Source organism: Protopterus annectens, chromosome 14.part0, assembly GCF_019279795.1.
Source record: "Protopterus annectens isolate FY-2018-M chromosome 14.part0, PAN1.0, whole genome shotgun sequence".
NCBI classification, from domain to species: Eukaryota; Metazoa; Chordata; order Ceratodontiformes; family Protopteridae; genus Protopterus; species Protopterus annectens.
Window position 1 is genome coordinate 608,050,978 of NC_056748.1, and position 26,640 is coordinate 608,077,617.

Genomic DNA, 26,640 nt, shown 5'->3' on the forward strand with positions numbered 1-26,640 from the left:
TTACAGCAATCTAAAAGTACTCAAAGGCCTGACATACCTTATTTTTATGTTCTTACTCCAAATTTGCTCCAAATTAAAGTAGAAACGATAGAAAGAAAAGAAACAAAGAAAGAAACAAATGGAGAAAAGCAATAATTTAAAAGGCTTCACTCTTTCTTAGAGATGCTACAATCTTGAGAGTCCACACAAATAAGCATGCTTTGATCTCACATTCATAAGTATGGTTTTATCTCACATACATCAGCACAAAATAAAGTAAACAAATAAATATGAGGAAACAATGTAGCAAGCACTGGTGATGATTAATTGAGAACTGAGCAGCTGAGGGGAGCCCCATAAATTCTATAAGCTCAAAAGACTCCTTAATAGTAGCCCATGAGCCAATTGAAATTAATCACTACTACCTGATATGTAAATAACATTGGAAAATTTTAAGGGTAACTTTATTTATACTAGTAAATATTAAGTTGGGATGATGACAGTAATGATTTTCTGTTTCTGCACTATATACGTACTTCCTAATTTGGAAGTATTCTATACGAGACAAACTTTAACTATATAGAAAACTTCAGAACTGTTTGAAATTGAGTACAATGGCCTCTTTAATTCAGTTTGATAGTCTTGTGGGATGGTACCACTAGGCTGCATACAACTTTCTTTCTTTCCACAATTAATTTTTTAGCTGAAATTATTTCAAATTCGAGAGTGCCTCTGTAACAATAGGAAGGTTATATTCGTGTAAACATGCCGTGGATACTTCTCTACCTCTTTTTCTTTTGATGATGGATACAAAATGTGGAAAAGAAAGAGGGCTGTAATTCTGGAGTCAGGCCACATCCTTCTATGGATATTTGACAACCTTTTTAAAAACAAAACAGGAGCTCCATAACTCCCATTTCTTTAGATGTCTGAAAAAACATTTTTTTTTCTTCCTTACAAACTTAATTGGAAATTTATCAGTGAAATAATCCTACATATTTTTGATAACAGGTCTGCTTGGTTTCCTAGTTGATGGCTGATTTCTTCAAATTTGGGGGTGTTAAAAAGAAATAGACCCTATTTCACAGCTACCAAGTGCCATGGGTGAACTGAGCAAAGGTCTCAGCAATACATCAGGTCATATCTCTTGCTTCCTGGTCAAGTATGCAGATAAAAAGAAAATCTGTCCTAATTTTAATCTCCCTTTGTTCTCACCAGGGACACAGGAAGGCTGGTGTAATTGGCTTGTAACTAACATGACAATTTGAAGGGCACCACACAGTTAGCACTGCAAAGCTGGGCAGTTTTTGTTTTCTTCATTTTTATTGCTATAACTTTCACACTCCTTGTGACAAAGTGTTTCAGTTAAAACACAATATAACCCTAAGCAAAAGCATCCCCTTCCCAATGTGAGCTGTATTTATACAGCACAGTGTTTAAAAATTATTGTAAAATTGCAAAAATACTTGCATGTCTGTCACCTAGGAAAGAGATTGATGGTCGTAACAGTCAAGAAGTGATTGGTTGAAAGTAGAATAATGGATTGTTTCTATTTTGAGCATGGAAGAGAGACTGAGGGATATGTTGTAAAATGGTAATTATTATAAATAATTAAGTCAACAGATAAACAAAAGTGTAACCATTGTTTGCTAATTTCATGATGACATGATGGAAAAATGAACACCGATGAGCAAGAACAAATAAAACAGGAACAAAATAATCTTTCTAAAGACATTACGAAGGACATTTATGTACATCTATAGTGCTGCAGTGTCATGCAAACTATTATAGATCTCACAGAGCAATGCAGCTCAATGCTGCTTGGGTATGTTGTAGGACCAGCATTGCACCACCTTTCTGAGGAAATTGCTACATAATAAATGAGAGCAGCCACATTAGTGGCATCAGCCACGCTAAAGAATATTAGTGATACTGCGACATTACAAGAAGTCACATGACCGGTGTGACAAGAACAGTAAGGTAGCATATCTGAGGGTATGCACGTTCATGCACATACAACAAAGCAGTTCATAATGACAACAACCACACTTTGCACAGGCCACAGAGGACCAGCACAACAAATTGCCAACTCACATCACTACTTAAGGTAGAAAAGTGAGGTGAGCAAGCAAAGGGACACATACGAGGGTGGCCTTAAAGAATTATATTTTTTGGGGTGAAGAAAGTTTTTTTTTTTTTTTTTTTGTGAGACAGGTATCCATTTTATAATTTTAAGAAGAAGGCCATTTGTGGAAGTTAACAAGAAGTCTATGTGGGGGGATAGATGAAGTAGAAAATGTAGACGAGGCAGACAAACAAACATAACGTACCCAAAGGCATACAGCATTAGCATCAACACAAAAGGTGGTGTCAGTATGGAGGTAAGCAGACATATAGAGGGATGACAGCTCATGGTGGGAAAGTCTGAACTACAAACAAGATATGGTGAAGAAAACTTGTGAGGGGAACACCATAATGACTGTTAGGCTAGGGTACAGGTGCCTAGCCTATCCACACAGCCTAACAGTAGGCATCAGTCACATCTGTAGTTGACATCATGGGTAGGATCTGCTTCTAGTGGTCTGATGGTCAAACCCAGCCAGTTGCATGACAATCAATTACAGCAGGAAGCATCATGGCCCTCTTGTGGGTATCCAATTGTCAGAGCATGATGGACATAATGATCCACAGTATATGATGTCAGTGACTTAGTGGGTGTTCCTCTGAGATACTCTCATAAGAGGACCCTCTACCTCTCATCCTAAAAGGTGTCCATGGAGGCTACCAGCAAGCCTTCCAGGTTGCCTTCAGCAAGATAACCTTCACCCCTCTCCTGGGGGGGCAGGTTTGGCAATTGCTGGTGATCCAACACCAGGCATATCAACTCATTTGGACCTAGATGTCCACTGCCACTTGACAGCTTGCACCACAGCTGGTTATTTAGAAGGCTGAGGAAAATATAGAAAGAGAATACATAAAACACATTAGTGCACATATATGCTATAAAATGGAATTTTATTGACATAGTACAGATATAGTCATAGTATATATACACTATCACCTGGAGAGTCTGTCAGCTCTTCTGAGGCAGGTGTCCTTGTTAAACTCCCTCTCCCAAGCCACTGTAAAAGAAAGTAAGGACATTTTAATATACTGTGGCCCATTTAAAGAAGACAAAGAAATAGATAATAGCAAAAAAAAAAAAAAAAAATACTCACCCTAATCTTAAGCTCCCATCTGCAGAGCTGATCAGGGTGGCATTGCCACAGTTCATGTACTGCTTACCAGAGTAAGTAGTTCCACTGGCATCACTCACTGTCCTGGCAAGCTGGTGCTAGCTACACATCCATTTTATATAATGGGCCATTGTAAAGGCCCAGCATGTGGTCTCTATATAACAGATAGAAAAATATTTTAGGTTCCTGGCTGCTGCACCAGGCAGGAGTTCTACTGAAACCACTACTTGAAGATGTCATGTCCACTGTACTGGTCTTTACAAATATTAAAATGGCAGCCTTTTGTACATAGTCACACATTTTTATATCATGTGTTGTCATCACTGGGCAGCCATGGTGTTAAATTATCACCATCTCAGATTCGTGGTGCTATAAGCTTTGTAGGTTTCATACATAAAGTATAGTGTGCACATGTTTTATTAGCCCAGGGACAGGCATGGGCAAGTAAGCTTATGCTGCCTCAGTGTGACAGTACAATTCATTATGACAGTAATTCAGAGATAATTGTTCTAAGTTACCTCATTATCATAATCACCATATTGTGAAGCCTATTTTAATGCAATAAAAATTGTGGCCACCATATTGCAGAAGACCCCAACCTACTCCACACCTAAGTGGCTACCACATCCGCATTCCTTGACCTTTCCCATATAGTAGCATTGCTCTCACCTTGACTGTGCACTAACCCACCAATATAAGTGATGATAAATGTGCCCACCCTCTGGCATGAGTAGTCAGGTAATGACTGATGCAGGGTGCGGCCATTTATGCAGTCTAATGCACAGACTGGTGTTATAATGCATGCATCAGTTTTATTGTATGCTGTCTTTATTGTGGCCCATGGATTTAAAGGAGACACAATCTCTTTGCTAGTACCACAGTGTATTGTACCCACCTCTGCCTTGCATGGAGTACCACTGCAACCAGTTTCTGTGATTACTCTGTACCTGACTTCTCATCTGGTGCTACAATAAGTCTCTCTGGCAGTATTACAGTGTTCCTAATTGTATCTTCTTGTGTACTGTTAAATTGTGTAATGTGGCATACATAAATAACTGCAGGTCTCAAGAGCCTAGTGCTTTGCGCCACCAGATGTATCCATACAGCAGAAGTGTCCCTTCATAGGTTGAAAGGTTCCTAGGTAAGTACTAGGCAATCAGTCTGCAAACCATTGCAAGCCTGATCAAAAACAAATTAAAAAGTTCACAAACAGACATTTCACAGTGTTCCTTGTCTGTGTTGTACACCATCTCAGCCACAGATTTGGGGTTTTGGATGGGGGTCATCTTCCATGGTTCCAGTTCACAGCCAGCATCATGTACAAAACACAACAGTGGACACCATTATAAATTGTCTGCTGCATATTTAAATGTGGACCTCATATCCTGGCCTATGTACCAGGCAATGTGTGCATTTACCAACTAGATGACCATGCAGAAAGTAATCCTACATGAAACACAGCTAGAAGTTGAACGTGTGCTAGATGTTGGAATCATGGGAACTGCCTGGGTAGCATAGGAACACATTGTATATAATATCATCTGTATTGCACACCATCTGGCAGTTCATGGCATGAAAGCCCTTTACAGTTGATATAATGGATGCCATGTACAACCGGAGAGCTTTGATGGCAATTTGAGTACAATCCATAGCTCCCAAGATCTCAAGAAAATTGATTGTTGTAAAATGCCTGAATAGTGTTGGATCTATACATGCTCCTTCACATCCTGCAGCATAACATCAAGGAGCTGGTAAAGGATCTGCAAGGCTGATGCTTACAAAATGCTTAATATGTCACCTATCAGGTGCTGAAAGATGCCAGAAGCAAGAATGATTAATGCTAAGCAAGCTTTCCTGCTCACAGGGATAGGCTGTCTGTACATCTCTCGAACAAAAAACTCCTTTGCAGGAACAACACCAACTGGTAAATTCAGAAAAGCAGGATACCAAGGTGCCAAACCACAGTGCAGGAACAAAACTTTTATTAACAGCTTCACCAGTAAAAGCGTAAAAACACATAGAATGAATCCAAAATATCTCGTCAAGCGCTTTCACCCGGGCTCTCCCAGGCTTTTTCAAGACATTTACTGCCTTATTGGGCAGGTTCTTTTATATTGTTCATGCCATACTTAATTGTTTAATTAATCCCCAATTAATCATTTATTACACTGCATTTAAAAGGATAGAAACCTTTTTTTTTTTTTTTTTTTTTTTTTTTTTACACTAACACAGGCTGATGGTGTTAATTCTTATATACTTTTTATAATACACCATCTTTAATTCATTTTAATGCTAAATGCATACCTATAATTAAACATTTGATGTTTGAACCATAATTGCCATTAAAAAATATATATACATATTAAAAACTGTGTATTTTAAAAACATACATAAACAATGTATATACAGGGCCTTGTGATGAAAACATATTTGATTGCCTTGAGCTTCTTAGTCATTCCGTTAACCATTGGTCAACATATGAAAAAAATATATATACACAAATATTTCATATTTCAGTAACTACAGTACCCCGTTCTTGCTATTCCAACCTATTACATGAAACTAGTGTACCCTATTCAAACTCTAAAAATTACTTGTACTAAAAATCTGCTGTTGTTGGAAATATATGTATAAAAAATATATGTATAAAAATATATATAATCTCTATTCTATCCACCATATCTACGAAAAACTAGACTATAATATTTGTCACACTTTATCTTTGCACTAGGTCAATCTATATTCATTTATTTCTTAGTCAGCACTCTGCTGAATAATTCTTTTATGGCCAGGGAACTAGGTTGTATCTATTCTTAGTTAATTCCCCTTTTTTTGTTGTTATTGTTATTGTTCTATAGCTTCGCTCTTCTGATTTTTAGCAAGCTACCAATACTGATGGCTCCATTAAGACCTGGTGATTTAGCTGCATCTATTTTTATCTGCCAAAGTAGTTCTTTAAACTCTAATGATGTCTCCCAGTCACCCCCTCTGGGGTTGATATTTACCTGCTCTAACACCATGAATTCTGTCTTCATTCCTTCACATACTAAGGAGTGTTTATAGAAGGCATTTGTTTCTTTGCCTTTGCTAATATCGTAAAGATGTTCGTATATTCTTTTTGCCAGTGCCCTCTCTGTTTTACCTATGTAAAAACTTTGGCAGCACTGGCATACCCCAAGATATACTACCCTTTTAGCTTTGCAGTTAAAGTACCCAGGAGATTTTATATATGTTTTTCTTGACTTCAAGTAGAACCCTTTTTTGTTCATAATATTTGGGCACTGCCTACAACTGTTACATTTAAATGTCCCAATCTTTTGGGTCATCCCACCTTGCCTTACATCAAGATTTGTTTCAAGCAGTTCTTTCAAATTTTTGTTTCGTCTTCTAATAAATTGCGGTTTACCCCCAAACATTTTCTTAAATTCTTCGTTCATAGTTATTATAGGCCAGTATTTGTTAATGACCTTCTCTACTGCAACACTTTCATTGCAGTTTGTATGAACAAAGAGACATTCATTCTCTTTTGTTTCATTGTCTGTTTTAATATATTCATGTCTACGCTCTTCACCTAATAAAGGGAAGTACTTTTCTTTTCTTTGGCTTCTTACTTCTGATGTTACTACATCTATTAACTGTGCTGGGTAGCCTCTTTCTTGGAATAACTTCTTCAAGAATAAACATTCGTCGTCAAACAATTTTTCTTCACTACATATTCTTGCTGCTCTAATTACTTGTCCTTTAATAATTCCTTTCCTTTGAAATAAAGGATGGTTACTATTGTAATGCAAGAACATGTTAGAATAACTGTCTTTTCGATGTATCTTAGACATGAAACAATTAATCTCAGTATTTTTCCACAAATCTACATCAAGGTATTGCAAGTTGTCAATTTTTATGCTACATGTAAATTTTAAAAAATTAGTGCTATTGTTGATGTATTCAATAAATTGTTCACATTCTTCCTTACTGCCCTTCCAAAAAATGCATATATCATCCAAGTAAAAGAATTATTCAGCAGAGTGCTGACTAAGAAATAAATGAATATAGATTGACCTAGTGCAAAGATAAAGTGTGACAAATATTATAGTCTAGTTTTTCGTAGATATGGTGGATAGAATAGAGATTATATATATTTTTATACATATATTTTTTATACATATATTTCCAACAACAGCAGATTTTTAGTACAAGTAATTTTTAGAGTTTGAATAGGGTACACTAGTTTCATGTAATAGGTTGGAATAACAAGAACGGGGTACTGTAGTTACTGAAATATGAAATATTTGTGTATATATATTTTTTTTCATATGTTGACCAATGGTTAACGGAATGACTAAGAAGCTCAAGGCAATCAAATATGTTTTCATCACAAGGCCCTGTATATACATTGTTTATGTATGTTTTTAAAATACACAGTTTTTAATATGTATATATATTTTTTAATGGCAATTATGGTTCAAACATCAAATGTTTAATTATAGGTATGCATTTAGCATTAAAATGAATTAAAGATGGTGTATTATAAAAAGTATATAAGAATTAACACCATCAGCCTGTGTTAGTGTAAAAAAAAAAAAAGGTTTCTATCCTTTTAAATGCAGTGTAATAAATGATTAATTGGGGATTAATTAAACAATTAAGTATGGCATGAACAATATAAAAGAACCTGCCCAATAAGGCAGTAAATGTCTTGAAAAAGCCTGGGAGAGCCCGGGTGAAAGCGCTTGACGAGATATTTTGGATTCATTCTATGTGTTTTTACGCTTTTACTGGTGAAGCTGTTAATAAAAGTTTTGTTCCTGCACTGTGGTTTGGCACCTTGGTATCCTGCTTTTCTGAATTTACCAGTTGGTGTTGTTCCTGCAAAGGAGTGTTTTGTTCGATAGTCTATTTCGTGTGATACAGGATCCATGGCTGAACGGGCGGCTAGTGCGGAATATTGTGATACACCAGCGTTGTTGCAAACCGACGAGGAAGGAACGGATGACGTCCCGGTAACGCGACGCGAATTCAAACAGGTGATGTGCCTTCTTTCCCAACTGACGGGTCTGCTAACTAGCAATGGCTCACAAAGCAGCAGAGAAATACCAGCTAATCAAGAGCAGCTACTTGCTTTAAGTGGCTCAGTTTTCGGAAAGTCAACAACCGGGACTATAGGAAACGCCGAGATGGGCACAAGTACCAACACGGATGGTATAACTATACAACAAGTGAGAAGCAAGCGAGGAAACACCTATCCTACTTCCGCTGGACCCGACGGAGGTTTTAATTTCAGCAAATGGACCAACCAAGGTTTTTCCTTTGGGCAAGGTACTGTTCACACTAGTGAAATTACAAATAATAATTTGGAAACAAAATTAAAAGATTTTAACAACAAATTATATTCGTATAAATCAACGAAACATGAAATAGACTATTTGACTGAATGTTTGAATGTTAAACGAGTCCCTAAGGGACTGCGGATTGTAAAATTTCCCAATAATGCTACTCCTGGCAGTGAACTGCACAGAGAACTGACAGCCCTGTTCAATAGAACAGGACTTGAAATGTTGGGGTTAATGATCAAAGATTATGAGGTTAAAGCCTCAGTATTGCTTGATGAGGTTAATGTATTGAACAACAGTATTGTCAAAGACACGATGTTTAGTAGTGTAAGAAAAGATTATGAAAATGCATTTAATGAAATAGATAACCACTGTGTTAGGATTGTAAATAGAAAAATAAAGAAATTAGAACGTGACCTGCATGAGTATAACACAGGACAGGCATACAAGTTCTATGGTAGGAATAGATGGGAGAGAGATCAGAACCATAATAATAATGTTGACAATGAACAGGACAATGTTTTTAATGAAGGTGTTGATGACCAAGGACCAAGAAGAAGTGAGAGACTAGCACAAAAACACAACCCACAACCTAATCAGCTTAGGGTAGGTCAACAGGATTTTCAATTTGGTCAGGGGAGACAGAGGAACAGATTAGGGAGCACATATACCAGGAGATGGAATCCCCCAAGGATACAATAATAGACAAAACAGACTATGTAACATCTGAAAATGGTGTGACACGTAACTTATGTTGTAATGTTGTCAAAGAAGGTAATTTTTCTATTTTCAATTATACGGAAATTGAAGTCAGTAGTTTATTCTTTGAAGTATTTACTAAAGGACTTCATTTTGTGCCAAATAACACTATTAATGTACCCAGAACAATATTAGATTTAAAACTTTACACAAGGCGATTGAATTTAGCAGTGAACTTAAAAGGGAAATCATTAGATAGTAGTAAATTGCATAGAAAAAGCACATGGAACCCCCCATTACACCCGGTTATTAAAACATTTGAAGATATGGTAGAAATAGAGATTCGGAATGTAAACACTAAAGATGGTTTAAAAAGTAACAATTTTTCTGACGAATCTTACCAACTGATTAAGAAATTAAACAGCGAAGGTATCAGGGTAATGAAAACAGATAAAGGGGGGGGTGTAGTATTGATGTATCAGCATGACTATATAGCAGCCTTACATTCACATTTACACAATAATGAGCAATATAACCAGGTATCTATTAACGAAAGAAATGTTGCATATGCTAAAATTAAATACAGGTTAGAAGATAACTTATATCAAGGGGCAATAAACGAACAATTATTTAATTATTTGTTGGTCCCCAAACCAGTTACCCCCATTATTTTCGGCATTCCCAAGGTGCATAAAGGGCTACAGCCATTAGTATTTAGACCTATTGTAGCCGGAGCAAAGGGAATCACCGAACCACTAGGAAATTTGTGGATGCAATATTAAAAAAGTACACAACAACTTTAAAATTCCTATGTAAAGATTCCTGGGAATTTCTACGTAGTGTTAAAAAAGAATTTTACAATGAAACAAACTATATGGTCACAGTGGATGTGGTTGAATTATTTCCAAGCATCCCACATGAGATTGGCCTGGCATGGTTCAATGAAATGTTGGCTGAACACTCTAAGCTAGGAGGTAAAATAATAGCACTACTGGTTGAATTCATGGAAGTCATTCTAAATAACAATTTTGTGTATTTTTGTGGTGAGCTATTCAGACAAAAAAGGGGAGTAGCCATGGGGACCCCGTGTGCCTCTGCTTATGCCAACATTGTGTTAGGGTATTGGGAGTCAAAATATATATTTAACACAAGATGGGCAGAACACCTAACACACTACCAACGTTACTTGGATGATATATGCATTTTTTGGAAGGGCAGTAAGGAAGAATGTGAACAATTTACACTTTTACTGGTGAAGCTGTTAATAAAAGTTTTGTTCCTGCACTGTGGTTTGGCACCTTGGTATCCTGCTTTTCTGAATTTGTCTGTACATCTCTCTTGAATCCATTTGTGAGCAACATGTCTACTAACTCCCACTTGGTGTCTCTATCCACGCAATAGCTGTATACAACATCCTGGTCATGGAGGTGATGGTATGTCAGCTGCTGACAAATGTGTCTGTAATGTGAAAGGTGATGATAAGTGACACCTGGAGTGCGATCTAAGCGTGTGCATTGATACTTGCTATTCAGCTAAGGCTGCTGCTGCTGCTCTTCCTAACATACTTTTCTGAGTGAAGCTCCTGTACACAAATAAATATTGGAATACAAAACAGATGAGCACTGTAGCACTGAGCATGGCATTTATTCATTTCTGAACCACTCTGCCAATTTGGATTTCATAATTTGCATATGCAATGGGTCTCAATAGCATGACAACTCTCATTTACATATCATTATGCTGTCATTTGCATACCATGAATATAGGACTGTTTCCCCAAAGTGCAGTCATGCTACTTGTGTCTCTGAATAACTCCTTCCTGTATGTCATTGTTCACTGTGCTATTTAATGCAAAGCTATGCACTAAAAGTTTCTGAATAACCCTCCTGAATTGTTATACCAACCAAAAGGCCTTTGTCTGAGATAGGTCCAAAGACTCTACACACTGATATGTTATTTGAAATCTTTCTGGAAAATCATAGTCCTTTCTAGAAAATGAATGTACTTGATATGAGATACAAATGATGATGCCATCAGAGTTAAGCAAGAGAATATACTAAAAATCTGACCTACTTTCAGAATATATCATTCTGCCTTGTAGACTGCTACCTACCTTTCATTTCATCATCTCCTAATGTTCTTTTATTTATGTAGTTCTACATATTTCAATATATTTTAATATAATCAATTGGCAATCAATAAATAAATAAATATATTTTTACAAGCACATATATCTGTTCACTTGTATATGTATTTATGGGTGTTTATTGTTTTCCTCTTTTTCAGTCATCCAACATGTGCTTTGTATTGTATAGTTATTGCAAAAGACATACTATTTTTATGCCTTCTGGCCTGGGTTGTTCCTGAAAAAGAAGCTTTTTCCCCGTGTTTACTTTAAATCTTAGTCTTAGGAGGGATGTAGAATCATTCTGGTTGCCCCTGAGGCTGTATGATTCTTCTCTAATGGGGAGCAAACATTTTAATGATGGGTGATGATCAGTCTTATTGTTTTACACAGGGTAATAGTAAAGTTGACCTCTTTTGTAGTAGTAACCAGTTAATACCTTTTTATTGGCACAATGCTGGGTAAAAGGGCTTCCTAGCAGAACAAACCTACATGTTTTATTTTCTGCCATTTGTAGTTTATGTCTGTTTATCACAGACTGCAGCATTAACCCCGGGAGCCCATATTGAGGTTTGAGTATGGGTACATTTCTTGCGATTGCTCTACAAGCTGTGGGTGTCAGCAGTTATGACATTTTATAGCATAGTTTAAAAGTGATAGTGTCTTGTTTATTTATTTATTTTATTTATTGACATTTGATTACTGGAAATGACTGGGTAGAAGCCCATTTTTAGCACAGGCACAGCGTTCCTTCGTTGAAGGTTGTGCGTTAGGCCTGGCAAGCCAGCATGTAAAAATCTACTGCCAATCATTAGTGGACCGGAGTTCCACTGTGGCGACCCCTAACCGGGAAAAGCCAAAAGACACAACACAACAACAGGGAGCAAAGCTCCAAATTATTACAAAACATTTTATGAACAATAATTTCATAATCTTCAAAAATAAAAACAATATATCCGCAGTTTAAATAATTATAACAAATTAGACATAATATAAAAACATCGGTTAAGAGAGTGGCCACGGTGGTGCAGTGGTTAGCGTTGCCACCTCACAGCAAGAGGTTCTCTGGTTTGATCCTCAGCTGGGGTGCCTTCTGTGTGGAGTCTGCATGTCTCCTCTGTGGTTGCATGGGTTTCCTCCGGGTGCTCTGGTTTCCTCCCCATCCCAAAGACATGCTGTAGGTGGATTGGACACACTAAATTGGCCCTAGGCGTGAGTGGGTGCATGTGCCTTCTGTGGAAGGTTGGGTGCCGGGCTGGCCGATGTTTTTATCTTCTTCTTCTACTTTCAGCTTTTCCCGGTTAGGGGTTGCCACAGCGGATCACCGTCCGCTCATGATTGGCAGTTGATTTTTACGGTGCCGAGGTGCCAGTGTGACACCCAACCTTCAACAAAGTCATGCCCATTTACGCATTTCTTTCGAACGCCACTCAACCATGGGGAGGACATGCAGACTCCACACAGAAGGCTCTCCAGCCAAGAATCGAATGGGAGAACCTCTTGCTGTGAGGCAACAATGCTACCGCTGCACCACCGCGGCTACATTTTTAAGGTAAAAACACCAAAACTTCTGGTACAGTTTAACAATCAAAAATTATTATCGAATCATACAATAGCCTACCATGAAATAAAATCCACCCAGTTGTTCTACACAAAAGCTGCTCATATCCATCTATCCATCCACCCACAACTCATTTTTCCCATTTTGCATTTAGAGTCGAGGTGTCTCATCAACAGTGACAATCATCTAGAGCCAACAGAACAATCAATTAAAACCCACTGATAAAACAACAGTCTAAAACATATTTAAAAATTACTTTATGAACATGGTTAACATAAACATGTATTCTGAAAAAGTATATATATAAGTATAAAAATATAATATATATATATATATATATATATATATATATATATATATATATATATATATATATGGATCTACTTTGCTTGACCTAAAACTCATTTGACTGACTTTCATTGTATATATATATATATATATATATATATATATATATATATATCAAAATTAGATTACTGTTTTGGTGTTTTTACCTTAAAATCAATATAGTGGATTTGTTTTAATATTCTAATGAAGTTCATGAAGCACAATACGAATGAAAGTGCTAAATTAAATTGATGACTGCTGGGAACAAACTACTTGTGTTTTCTTGCTTTGATAAAAATGTGGTACTTGACGTATTAGTTGGGTGAGGATTTGGAGTGAATTTAGTTCCACAAGACAGCATTCATTTTCAGAAGTCATGGCTTACTGGTAAACTATCATGTAAATAAAACTATCAAATTAAAATATTTTCAAATTCAGAGGCTTAGATACAACAAAGACTGTTACAAATTCTCTGTTTCTGAGCAAAAGATTCCTAATTAGCACACCAAAGGCAAGCTGTCTCCATACAGTTAGTTATTCTTATCCTTCACAGGATGCATTCGATTTAGATTTAATAAATTAATTACATCTCAATTAGGAGATCAGTAATCATAACTAAAAAATGTAATCATTCATGGAAACATATGTTCAGCCAATCAAAAAAAAAAAGAAAATTGCCAAACACTTGTACATAATTGTTTTTGCTGGGGGATAAGCCACCTGCACTCTTCCAGTGTATGGAGGGATCTGCCCCCACACCAAAATCTTTAAATATATTAACTCTAAGAACAGACAGAGAAGAGCGTAGAGAGAAAAGCTGAAAAACGCCATCTTTTCCCACTCCTGAATCCTGTGACCAAAAGCTCAGCACAGGTGACATACCAAGTTCCAACTGACTATCACATCAGTAGCATAATCACATAATTTTTCTGCCATGATATTTTATGTAGTACCTATGTAGTTGTCCCACTTTATTCAAAAAGGGGATGACTATCTCTAAGACTACAGTTGCTAAAAAGTAGTTAATTGTATTTACAATGATTCTTAGATAATTAAAATACTGCAGTGATGGCTGAATGTTCATGTTAGTTATTTCAGAGTTTTTTGTGATAAACTTGCACTCAGTTAATAATTTTTCAGTACTGTTAGTGAAACAGATTAATATATAATCTATGTAAATAAACTTTACTCATTACAAGTGTTGATCTTTTTTAGGCTGTATTGATGAGAAGGATGTACACCATCAATTGGGATCTTCATGGATGAGCAAATGCTTTAAATGTACTTGTTATGAAGAATATATCAACTGCTGTAATACGTATGTATTGAATCACGTTGCTTTTATTAAGAGCTAAATTGTTACTAGATTACTATTGCATTATAATAAAAAAAGATACTCTTCTTACTTGTTCGGGTGACACTGAAGTAATTACTGTATGAAATATGCAAATGTCTAACTTTCAAGTAAAACTGGAAGGGTGTCAGACATAATACGTTTGCAGTGTTTCAGCTTCCAGGATGACAGGAAGTTAGGTGCTGTATGTCAAAAAGGCATCTAATATGTGCATTCATTGTGCTGACACTGAGGCATAGACCTCCAGTCGGGACTGTTAGTAGCCTAGATTTGATACAAGAAGGTGCAAAAGATTCCAGGAATGTGCCACATCACAGTGCAAAAGTGCATTACAGGTTTCAAAGCTGCTAAAAAATCAGACATCCACTCCTGGCCTCTGTTTGTGAGAGAAAGTGCTAAATGTGTTCACAGGTTCATGGATTCTTAATAGGCTCTTCCATATCACCTAGCACTTGGGAGAAGATTAATGGTGTTCCCATTAAGTAGATTTTTTCCCCCATTTCCAAGTTAGAAGTTGCAGTCACCATTAAGTAATTCAGACTGGTTTTAAGAGGTGCTTTGCTTGCTACTCTGCTTGTTATATAAGAGGAGTCTGTTACAGCTGCAGTGTATATATACTTTGTGCTAGGTACCTGTCACACCAGCTGTTATTGTTAATGAGATGGTATAGGCTTAGGTCTCTAGATTAGGTGTTTGCTTTATAGGTTCATAGGTTCATAGGTTCATACTAGGCTATCTGCCCTAGGGCATTTATAAGCCTAGCCAGAGTGTGTGTGGCTTTCACCACCCCTTAGGATGAGAATACTATATCCATTAGTTTGCTGTGCCTCTGTCCAGCAGTGACACAGAGATGATTCCCAGGGTAAACCTACGATCTCCCATCCACTCGTCAAGATTTCTCTTGAACAGAGTCAGTGAGGGGCTCTGCCTCACATGGACTGGGATTCTGTTCCATAGTGTAGGGAGTCTCTGGGTGATGAAGCTGTCCCTCCAGCATGTCCTATTTATATCCGTGTTGAGGTTTAAGTCTCTTGCTCTTGTGGCTCTGGTGGATTTGGATTTTTTGAGGTGGAGCATGTCCATTAATTCCGGGTTGGACATGGCCTTGTATGTCAGGCACAGATCACCTCTGAGCAGACGGTATGCGACTGAATAGAGCTGGAGTTTCTTCAGTCGGGCATCGTATGACATATGTTTGAGCCCCTTTATCCTTTTGGTGAGGAACTTTTGGGGTCTTTCCAAATGCTGCAGGTATCGGGTAAGGTACATTCCGAATGGGGCGTTGTACTCAATCATTGGTCTGATAAGTGAAGAGTACAGGGGTACAATGACCTCTCCTGATCTGGATGTGAATCCCTTCATGATCAGGTGGGCAATGTAGAAGGTCTTCCTAACCACTTTGGCAATGTGAGTGTCAAAACAGAGGTTACTGTCAACTTGGGTCCCCAGGTCCCTGATAACTTCTTCCATGTTTAATGGATTACCACCTATGTGGTAATTAGGGGTTACCTTGTTTTTCCCAAAGGGTATGACTATACATTTTTTGGCATTTAGCTTAAGGCCATGGCTCTGGCACCAGTTATCCATTTCTATGAGACCTCTCTGGAGGATGTCTGTGTCTGATGGAGTGTCAATTATGATGCCCAGTTTGCAGTCATCTGCAAATTTTGTCAGCCACAATCCCCCTATGTTTGCCTGCACTTCAGAAAAATAAATGCCAAACAAGAGGAGGCCCAAGACTGAGCCCTGTGGGACACCGCTCGTGACTGGCTTAGAGTCTGACATGGCACCAGCAACTCTAACCCTGTGTGTTCTGTCCTTGAGCCAGTTTGCAACCCATCTTGTGACATATGGGTTTACATCTAAGCTGGTGAGCTTTTCTATGATGCCCGAGTGGGGTATTGTGTCGTACGCTTTTGCTAGGTCAAGGTAGGCTGTGTGAACTGCCTTACCCTCATCAATGGCCTTAGTGACTATTTCGAAAAAGTCGACCAAGTTCAAGAGGCAGGATCTACCCTTGACAAAGCCAAATTGGGTAGGATCCAGTGTCTGTAGGTCCCCAATGTCTTTATTTATGAGTTCCATTATGATCCTCTCCATAGCTTTGCAGACAAGGCTCGTCAAGCTTATGGGGCGGTAATTTCCAGGGTCCATAGAAGCACCACCTTTGTGGAGTGGGACCACAGTTGCCGTACGCCATTCTTTGGGTACGTATCCTGTAGTAAGGCTAAGATTAAACAGCAACCTTATGTGTGGGTTTAGTTCCTCATTGAGTTTGTGTAGCACACAGCCGGGGACACCGTCCGGTCCCATTGATGCTGTGTTTTTTGCTTTAGTGAGAGCAGCTCTCACCTGGGCATCTGAGATGTTTGGGAGGCTAGACTCTGGTGGGATAGATATTTCTCCTTTTGTGGGGGAGGGAGAAATTTGCACTGAACCTGTCTGCCAGTATGTTGGCAATGTCTGTGGGTTCAGTGATTTTTATCATTTTGAACTAATTCTGAGCATATCTGGGAGTTTCCACCCAGGTTTCTAACATAGCTAAAGAAGGCCTTATGATTGTCTTTTGTGTCATTAGCGATTTTTCTCTCAAAGTTGGCCTTGGATGATTTTATGAGTGATCGTAGTTTTTGCTAGTATTGATCAGAGATGCCTTCCCTTTTAGGGATTTTGCTCTGTCATGTAGTAGCTTTCTCCTCTTGTTGTAGAGTTTGTTTATGGCTGGGGTCCACCAGACCGGGTGCCTGCCTTTGGTGGAAAGGGTCTTGATTTTATTAGGGATTGCTTGATCCATACATTCCTGGAGGTGCTCGTAGAAGGCATTTGTAAGGGTTTCAGCAGCATGGGTTGTGGTTTCCACTGGCTCGGGGGCCTTGAAGGATACCACTCCAGTCTTAAGAAGTGTGAAGTTTGCTTTTGAGAAGTTCTTCACTGTGGTCTTTTTTGCTGGGGGTGGGGGCAGGATGTGGATCTCCAATGAGATTAATTTATGGTCTGATCTCACCAATGAGGGATATACTTCCGGTGTGGAGCATTTTGTCCCCATGTTTGTGATGTTCAGGTCTACTATATTTTCTCCTCTTGTGGGAATGGTGACTAGTTGTTCCATAGCATTTGAGTTTATGAACTCCAGGAACGTTTGGGCTAGGGTGTTGGGGCTTGAGTAATGTTCCCAGTCTATGTTTGGGTAGTTGAAGTCACCCAATATGATGGTGTTTGGAGAGACATTCATACTCTCCAGTGTCTTCAGGAAGGCTGTGTGGGTTTCCTGAGTTTGAGAAGGTGGTCTGTAGCATGCTACAAACTGTAGGGCAGTTTTACCTATGGTTAATTGCACCTGGATGGTCTCCGATGCTTCGTGCGTTGCCACTAACCTGGAGGTGTGGGTATCCTTTATGAATATGGATACTCCCCCTCCTTTTGTGGTTCGGTCCGGAAGCACTGGTTATAGATGGGGAAAGGACTTCAAACAGCACGTTTCATCCATGGTATGAAAGTCTAAGCAGAGATCACCTCTACTGAGCCTATATGAGATTAGTAGAGAGACAGGGCATTTAATCTATCAGAGTAGGTAAGAATACATGAAGTCTTTATGATAAGAAATTGATGTACATCATGAAGTGGACATTATATTTAGTGAAAGGCCCATAAAGGAGTAATAGAGTGGGACTATGGCTTCTTTGAACCATTAGGAGATACCATAAAACATAAGATGGGCAATATATAGCAGAATTACTTATCAACACAGGTACATAAGAGTGTGACAACTGTGCCATATTTAAGTGGAATTTTATCTGTATGTCTTGAGTTGAAGAGTCTAGATTTTAAAGTAAACTATTTTGCAGTTCTTGGCATTGCAGGTATGTCTGCAATGCACACATGAAACATTTATTTGGTTTAGCTCTTGCTGGAGAGATCAAGTACCAGAATGTCTTGTGATGCTCTTCTCCTCCGCTCACAAACTACCAAAACTGCCACACTTCACAATTACTGACAACTGTAACAATATTTTTCTCAGTGGGTTGGAATGCAAATACTTAGTCTTGATTCCTCGCTTACCTGCAATATACACAATAATAACACAGGCATAGCTGATAGCTGACTCATCCAGCACCTGGAGTCATTCCACAATTGGGTACCCCTTAACATCTTTAAGGAGCAAAGAAATAAATAAATCTGCAATCTGGGAGCTGGCTGGTACTCCTCCTGAAATGCAGGAGCCAACCAGCCAACTATGCACTGCTTCTGCATCCACTCCCACCCCACCTCTCCCCAGGAAAGGAGCAATTTAAAAAGAAAAGAGCAAAGGTCTGCAGTCTGGTTCAGGTCCGATTTCTGCACCCAGTCCCCACCACTCCTTCCTCAGCTGAGACCAAAAAAAAGAAACAAGTGAAAAGCTCCTCTCCTTCCTTAAACTGTTGTAAATTGCTTGCTACATTTGTAACAAGGAGTCGCTGCAGTTTATGCATAAGGAACAGGGAGCACTAAAGTGCTTAAGTTATTTAAAAACTGCTATAATTTATACCATGCACAGAGAGGTACAGCACTCAGATTTGTCTTAAAAAAAGAAAAAAAAACAAAAAAAGTTTTTTTTTTTTTTTTATTACATTATAGCAAACTGCATGCTATATTTGTAGCAAGCTGTTGCTACAGGTTATACCATGCATGGAGTACTATAGCGCTCAGATTTGTCTTAAAAAAGAAACAAAAAATATTTTTTCTCTTTTAAACTGTAGAAAACTGCTTGTTACATTTTCTGTAAGCAGCTGCTGCCGTTAGACCACACACAAAGTGTTACAGCACTCAACTTTGTCTGCAAATTCAGTACTGACATTTACAATCTGGTATGCATTATTACTAAAGAGCCATCGGGAGTGGCTGATCACACCTCCTAACACTTTCTACTGGGGCTGCTGCCCCTTTGCCCCACCCCAGCTATGCTACTGATTAATAATATAGTCAATAATGTCCTGTCTCAACTAAAATTATGCTATAAAATTACACACTTGCTCTCCTTTGCCACTCACATTTCCCTTTGGAAAAATGTACTTCTCCCAAAACTGGAATTTGGGTCACCATTGATAATTTTTTCACTCCTCTTACAATACCCACAGACTTCATAATGTAGAAAAAAAATATGCAGTTTTGCACTGCTTGCAGGCCTTCATATAAACCATTGCATCCTACTTAAAAAACTCAACTGGTTACCTTTCACTGAAAGGTCAACCTTCCTCCTAGGTTAAATGATATATAAAGTATTAAATGAAAGTTACCACCCCCCCTTGAGGAAAAAACTCCCAGTCAGAGAGCAGTCATACTCACTAAGAAACAGCCAAGAAAATGTTGTTTCCCTGAACAAACCACCTTTAGGGTTACCACCTTTTCAAATGCTCAAAGTGGGACATTTACTGTAGAAATGTCAGATTAGCAAGACAAAATATACCCATGACCAGTACAAATGATAGAACTTCACCTTTCTGCCAGAATAAAAGCTTATTTGTGTAGCATTTGAGTTGCTTATGCTATTTCATATAACATTTAGGTGTTTCAGAGAAAAAATAACTGTCTTATGAAACTATGAAAGAAAATTTAGGAAATATTTCTGTACAATAATCTCAGGACATCTGCCATTTTTTCAGTTTTTTCACAGGACATAGCTGCCCAAAGAGGGACTGTCCCTCACAAAGTGGGACAGGTGGTAACCTTAACCACCTTTCAAAACCATTATAGGAGAATGTGCCATCGTCATACCGGTCCTGCCCCATGTAACAAACTCCCATTAGAAATAAAGGGTCAAGACTCCATTCAAAGGTTTTAAGACATCCTTTGCTAAACATCTCCAGATTAAAATAGCATGTAAATGCTTCAGGGTTACTAGTTTGTAAAATCAGTCTGCCATGATCCTATTCTGTGCATTCTGTGCCCAATAAGGTAATCTGCTTTGCACTCTGATATGAAACCTGCTCTTTAATCTAATGTAAATAGTGTATATGCTGTATACTGTATATAGTCTGGCAACCACTGATCTCAGTCCAGGCATTCAAGCATCACATCTGTTTGTTTATAGACAGTGATACTAACTTAGCCTTTACAATCATATGTACATGTGATTCTTATTTGCTTTTTATCCTTAGGTTAATTCAGGTTTCTTAACTATATTATTGCGATGTATCAGAAAAAGATGTTCTTGTAATTTCACCCCTCTAAATAGTTGTTTTCATAAGTACTACATCATTAAAATTACTATCTTGAAATTGTATAACTGTATTAAAAGTATAAAGTTATACAATTGTATAATTCTGTTCCATCAAATTAAAAGATGTATAAGCATATAACAATTTTGTGAATTGAAATTTCTGTATGCTGCCTTATGGGCTCAGATTGTGGTTGAAAAGAGTCTTTTGACCAGTTTAGTCACCTGCTTAATAAACAGTAAAAAAATAAGTTAAAAAAAATGCATCCAGTTTGCAATCACCAGCAAACTTCATCAGCCATAGTGTCTTGATATCACCTTTTATGTCAGAGAAGTGTATGGTATAGAAGAAGGGGCTGAGTAGATATCCTTATGTGACACTACCAGTGACATTTTCCTGTCTAGAGCAAATACCCCAAACTTAATAGTGAGGGTTCCACAAAAGCTATTTCAGGAGCTACAAATAAATTTATCCTGAGTTGAAACAGTTTGTCAATAATCTCAGCAAGGAAGGCTACTGACAAAGATCTTGACAATGTCCTAATGGGCAATGCAGACTATGTGTCCTTTATCTTTTTTTATTTATTTATTTATTTATTTATTTAATTGTTTACTGGGAAAGTCCAACTTGGAACAAAACCATTTTTCAGCGGAATCCCATGGAGAAATGCTCCAGATGCATGTCTTTGAACTGTGGGAGGAAACCCGCACGAATGCAGGGAGGACATGCACAGAAGGCACTCCAGCCAAGAATCAAACCGAAGAACGTCTTGCTGCGAAGCAACAACGCTACTGCTGCACCACTGCACCGTCCAACTTTGACCATGTTAATCCTTTTGAAGATTCAGCTTGGCTAAGCAAGAATGACCTGCCTTTTAAAAAGCTTAACTGGAGTTTATCCAGAAATATAAGGTCACCTGCTTCAGTGATTATTAGGTCATCTCTAATGCATTCCATAACCTTGTAAATAATACTCGTGATCATTAAAGGGGCTACCTTTATGCATGGGCATCAGAACAACTATTCTTCATGCTTCAGGGTTATGACTTTTGGAGAGATTCAAACTGAAGATTTGACAAAGGAGTTTTGCTAGATGTGACTTCTCAACAGACATCCAGAGATATTGTCAGGTCGGAGCAGAGAGGTAAAGCTAGATGAGAATTTTTCTGCAAGAATATTATCATGATCATTGGAATCGGAGAGGGAGGTTCAATTAGAGATCATTTCAGTACAGAACTGTGGGCTACTTTAAGTTTAATATAGTGGAAGAAGACCATATGATTTTCTTTTGAATTGGTTGCAATCCTAAGTTCATAGTCGACCATGCATTTTCTAAAAGTAAGCTTGAGGGACTTGCCATTTTTAAATCTCTTTTACACTGATCTTTTAAAAATGGGCAGGAGATTTTTCTTTTTTGTTATATAGAGTTTGTAGATGTGAGTTCCACCATATAGACTTACTTATAAATGTGCAGTTATGCTTGTGCAGGTTGGTTAAAGGTGATTCACTTCATTTATATAAGACAGAAGAAAATGTTGAGGACTAGGTAACAGGCTCAAGTATAAGGTTTGCTGGAGAGCTGTACCACTTGTGGCTATCAGTAAGATCAGTAACTAATAAGTAGTTTATTTTGAAGTAATCCCTGAATGTTGATTTGTTGTTACAGGCAATAAAGTAGGTTTCAGAGAGAGGGTCACAGCAAGATGGTCAGACTTGACTAGGCAAAGGATAACGAGTTGGGTGGTGCAGGAGCGGCCTTAGGTCAACTGGTGCCCTAGGCAAAAGATCTCCACGGCACCCCCAACCACACCATCTGGTGCCCCCATCCTAGTTAACCTACACCAAATAAATACTGGAAAAACGCCCCTACTAGAGCGGCGCCCTAGGCGGCTGCCTAGTTGGCCTATGCCTAAGGCCGGCCATGGGTGGTGTAAATGGAAGAAACAATTGTGAAGGCATGATCTAGAAAAATCAGACCTGTGGTGGTCAGTGGGACAGTTTGGTTAAAGTGTATTGACATTTAGAAAGTCTTAACATTTTTGGCATATTTATTGTTGGTAGCATACATATGCAGTTTATTTATTTGTGGATAGTTGAAGTTGTCCTTGGGAAATATTTGGTTTGATCTTTAACTTTTCTAACTGGTTTAGCCATTTATTTCTCTGAGGGGGCCATAGATGTGGTTCTGTAATAATTTGTATGTTAGCAGGTCTTAGACAATTTCCAGATAGGTGTTATGTCTAATCTGGTAAGAAATAATGGAGCTGTGAATAAACAGAGACACTCCCCCCGCTTTGTACTGTGGAATAGAGGGAGTGCAAACACTGCATTTTAACCAGGTTTCTATAGTCACACAAAGGCTGATGCCTTCAAGGGAAAGGAAAACCATGAGATGACATTGTTTAGGTTTCTGTCCATCAACAGTGCTACCCTGATATTTTCTGGATCAAGCTTTGCTGTGTTGTAATTTCCATTTGGTGAACTGTGGCTAAAAAGCACTGAGGAGGAAGCAGAAGTTGTAGCAAGACTGCAAAAAAAATAGGGGTGATACCTGCAGGCCATCCCTGGCAAAGCAGGGGGTGGCCTATTGTACATTTCATCTCACACAGGAACATGCTGGATACCTCTAGAATGGTGCCAGTTTACTAGCCAATCACTGAAACCAATTATTTTACCTTTAAATTTAGGCTTCATGTAAATGTAGAATTTTGGTCAATACCAGGACCTTGTCTTCTTCAAAGACATGAGTGCAGAGCTCAGCAATGTAGCTCTGCATCCCCCCAGGTGGAATGCATAAGACTGAGTATGGGTGACACGGAAAGATTAGTCTTCAGTTTAGATAAATAAGTGGCCCATACAGGTGGAAGCAGTATCTGTTAGAAGTAATGAAGTATCAGTAAGACTGGAGCAGTTGCTACTCATAAAACTGTGTGGTAGTAAACTGTAGCTAAAGTAGTCGCTCTCCACGTGCACAGATAGGGTTTCTTGAGGTCAACTAATAGCACAGATAACAGATAATCCAATGTGCAAATTGTATAGATTTAAAATCAGTGCAAAAACAGCAATGGTTGAGAATATGCATTTTGCTATCAGCGTAATCATAATAACAAGGGGTTCCAATTCTGAGTGAGATTTTGATCAAGGATAATTGGCAAGATTACCAGTTATATGCGGGTTATCGGGTTCTGGGTGTACCAGAATTGGACTCTGCTGCACGTTTGTTACATTTCATTTGAAATATATGGAGTATTTCCTCTGGATCTGGCTGTCTGCTGCAATCTTCATTTTGCCATTCTGTCATCTCTGGAAAGAGCTGATAGTATTGTGGTTTGAACAGATGAACCACTGATAATACTGAGGTCCTGAAACACGTATAACTCTGTGGAGCTATGTAGAGCATACAGCACTGAATTGGTTTGTTTAAAGTGATGTTGCTGTTCATAGCTTATTCAGCAGCAGTACCAAAGTGAACTTGGATCTGAACTATATATGAAAATGGAAGTTAACTGGAACAGGACTTGGGGGTGTTGCTGATATTTTCTTACTGTTCCTATGGATGATGTCATTTGTACATCCTTAGTATACGTGTCATTGTGAATATTTGTTGGTGTAACTGCTTATTTTTACTATCTTTTAACATCTTGTTATGACTAAGGTGATATGTTTGTTTGGATACTAAGTTGTTATAATGCTGAAAAGAGTTCTTCAACTTCAACAAACATTCCCCTAGGAATCAGGTAGGTCGATTTACATGACAGTGAGAAAATGCAATTCGGGAGCACATGTTGGCAAAGGCACCACCCTAAACTCAGAGATATCCACACACGTATACACACACACACACACACACACACACACACACACACACACACACACACACACACACACACACACACACACACACACATATATACACACGTGCACACACATGCACTTACAAGCTACTCCATAGTCCTTCACATTCATGGATGCAGTCATCCATTCCCCACATGCATATACACACACATAAACACACTCACATACAAGCTAGTCCACAGTCAATCACACTCATGGATGCACTCATACATTCACCCACACACACACATATACACACACAAACACATGCACACACACTACTCTGCAGTCAATCATACTCTTGGATGCACTCACCCATTCAGTCACACACATGCTGCAGCACACAGAAATGTACACACACACACACACACACACACACACACACACACACACACACACACACACACATACACACACCAACACATTCAAACAGCTTCATTCTTGCCCCTAGTGGCATACACTCACATCCACACACATAAGATGCATTGACAAACACCCAAACCCCATGTCCTTGCTGAAATCACTGGTACCTTAACTGCTTCCATAAGAGTGACTTGGCGGCCCCCATCTTTTGACAGCATTCACTTTTTCCTCCAGCCCTGGAAGTTTATGCAGCACAGCAATTCTATGAAACACTCAGCAGTGTAAATCATGAACCGCTGGCATTCTCAGGGAAGACCACATGACTAATTAACATTAGGTGTCCCCTTGGATTGGCACATTAGCGTGCAATTCTACCATTAAGGCTGCCTGCCATGATAGGTTCTCAGTAATAGCAAACCTCAGCGGAAAGCCAGTCTAAGAATCTAAAAGGCTGTTCACAAGTGGAAAAACAGCCTCATTAAAGCTACTACTCACAATAAGCCTTCCTTAATCTCAGTAATTGTCAAACTATAGTACAAGGTTTACTAAACTTATTTGCAGGAGACCATATTTCCCCTTTTCTACAGCTCTTTTATACATATTAGCTGTTGTCACCCACTGTTTTTATTTGTCTCTTTAATCATCTTCAGTTTTTAGTATTGTTAATTTAAATAGCTGTCATGATGCCTGTTTTGTTTGTAATAATTTTCTGTCATTTTCATTTCTTGCAGATTTCTTATCTGTCTTAATTGTCTTATGTTGATGTTCCCAAGCATTTCTGGTGCAGATTTATTTCATTTATTTGTTGTAAAATTGATGGGTTTAAAGATTGCTTATTTTGTTCAGTTCCTTGTTTTGAGAAGTAGATTACATCAAAGCACTATAATAAACCTGAAGTTGAAGTTTCCGAAACACATTATGAGAAACATTTCATTTAATTTAATTAGTTTAAAGGGAGTGCCTTCACAAAAATTACATGTTTATGCTACAAGAACCAGTGAAACAGAAGTGGGAGGGAATTTGGGGGTTAAATTAACATAATATGCAGACAACTCCAGAGCCACTGGGTTTAGGAACACAACAGGAACTTAGTGGAAGGGTGGAAAAAATCTTCCCACACAGCAATCTGGTCTATGACAGGGGCTGCTCAATGTGGCTTTCTTAGAAAAACCTTGATTTTTTTTATTTTCCCCTAAATAAAAATACTAGTGTTGAGCTCCTCCCACAGCTCACAGGTAATTATCTTGTTCTAGATATTACTCAGCAAGAAACACAAGCTTTGTTTTCTCTTCTGCCAGAAATCTCAGCACATTTGTTGGATCTTTTCCTCCAGGATGAAAAGAACTAAGGTACTGAATATCAAGAAAGCATTAAATATGTGTAGTTAATGTACTAACACTAGGATATAGCTCTATAGTCCATACTCTAACAGCTTAGATTCACAGTTAAAAGATACAAAAAAAGACGTTCCTTCCAGAAATATAGAAGAGAACTGTAGTACATGGACTGCCATTTTTATGCCTAAAATCAGGAAGAAGAAAGCAAATTTATTAAGGACCTTTCTGACAGCTGTTATGCTCTAGTCTCATGCTAGATTTTTTACAAGCAGCCACCAAAGGACAACGTTGAGAAACTATATTAC

General features: G+C 38.3%; 1 protein-coding gene across 1 annotated transcript in view; it reads left to right on the forward strand.

Annotated features, from left to right (window-relative positions):
* The window catches only part of MSMB (microseminoprotein beta), a 78,620-nt gene that overhangs the window by 26,433 nt on the left and 25,547 nt on the right, over positions 1 to 26,640 (forward strand). Inside the window, exon 3 of the mRNA XM_044055680.1 lies at positions 14,470 to 14,572. Within this exon, the coding sequence (XP_043911615.1) occupies positions 14,470 to 14,572 (103 nt within the window). The remainder of the gene's footprint in view (positions 1 to 14,469; positions 14,573 to 26,640) is intronic.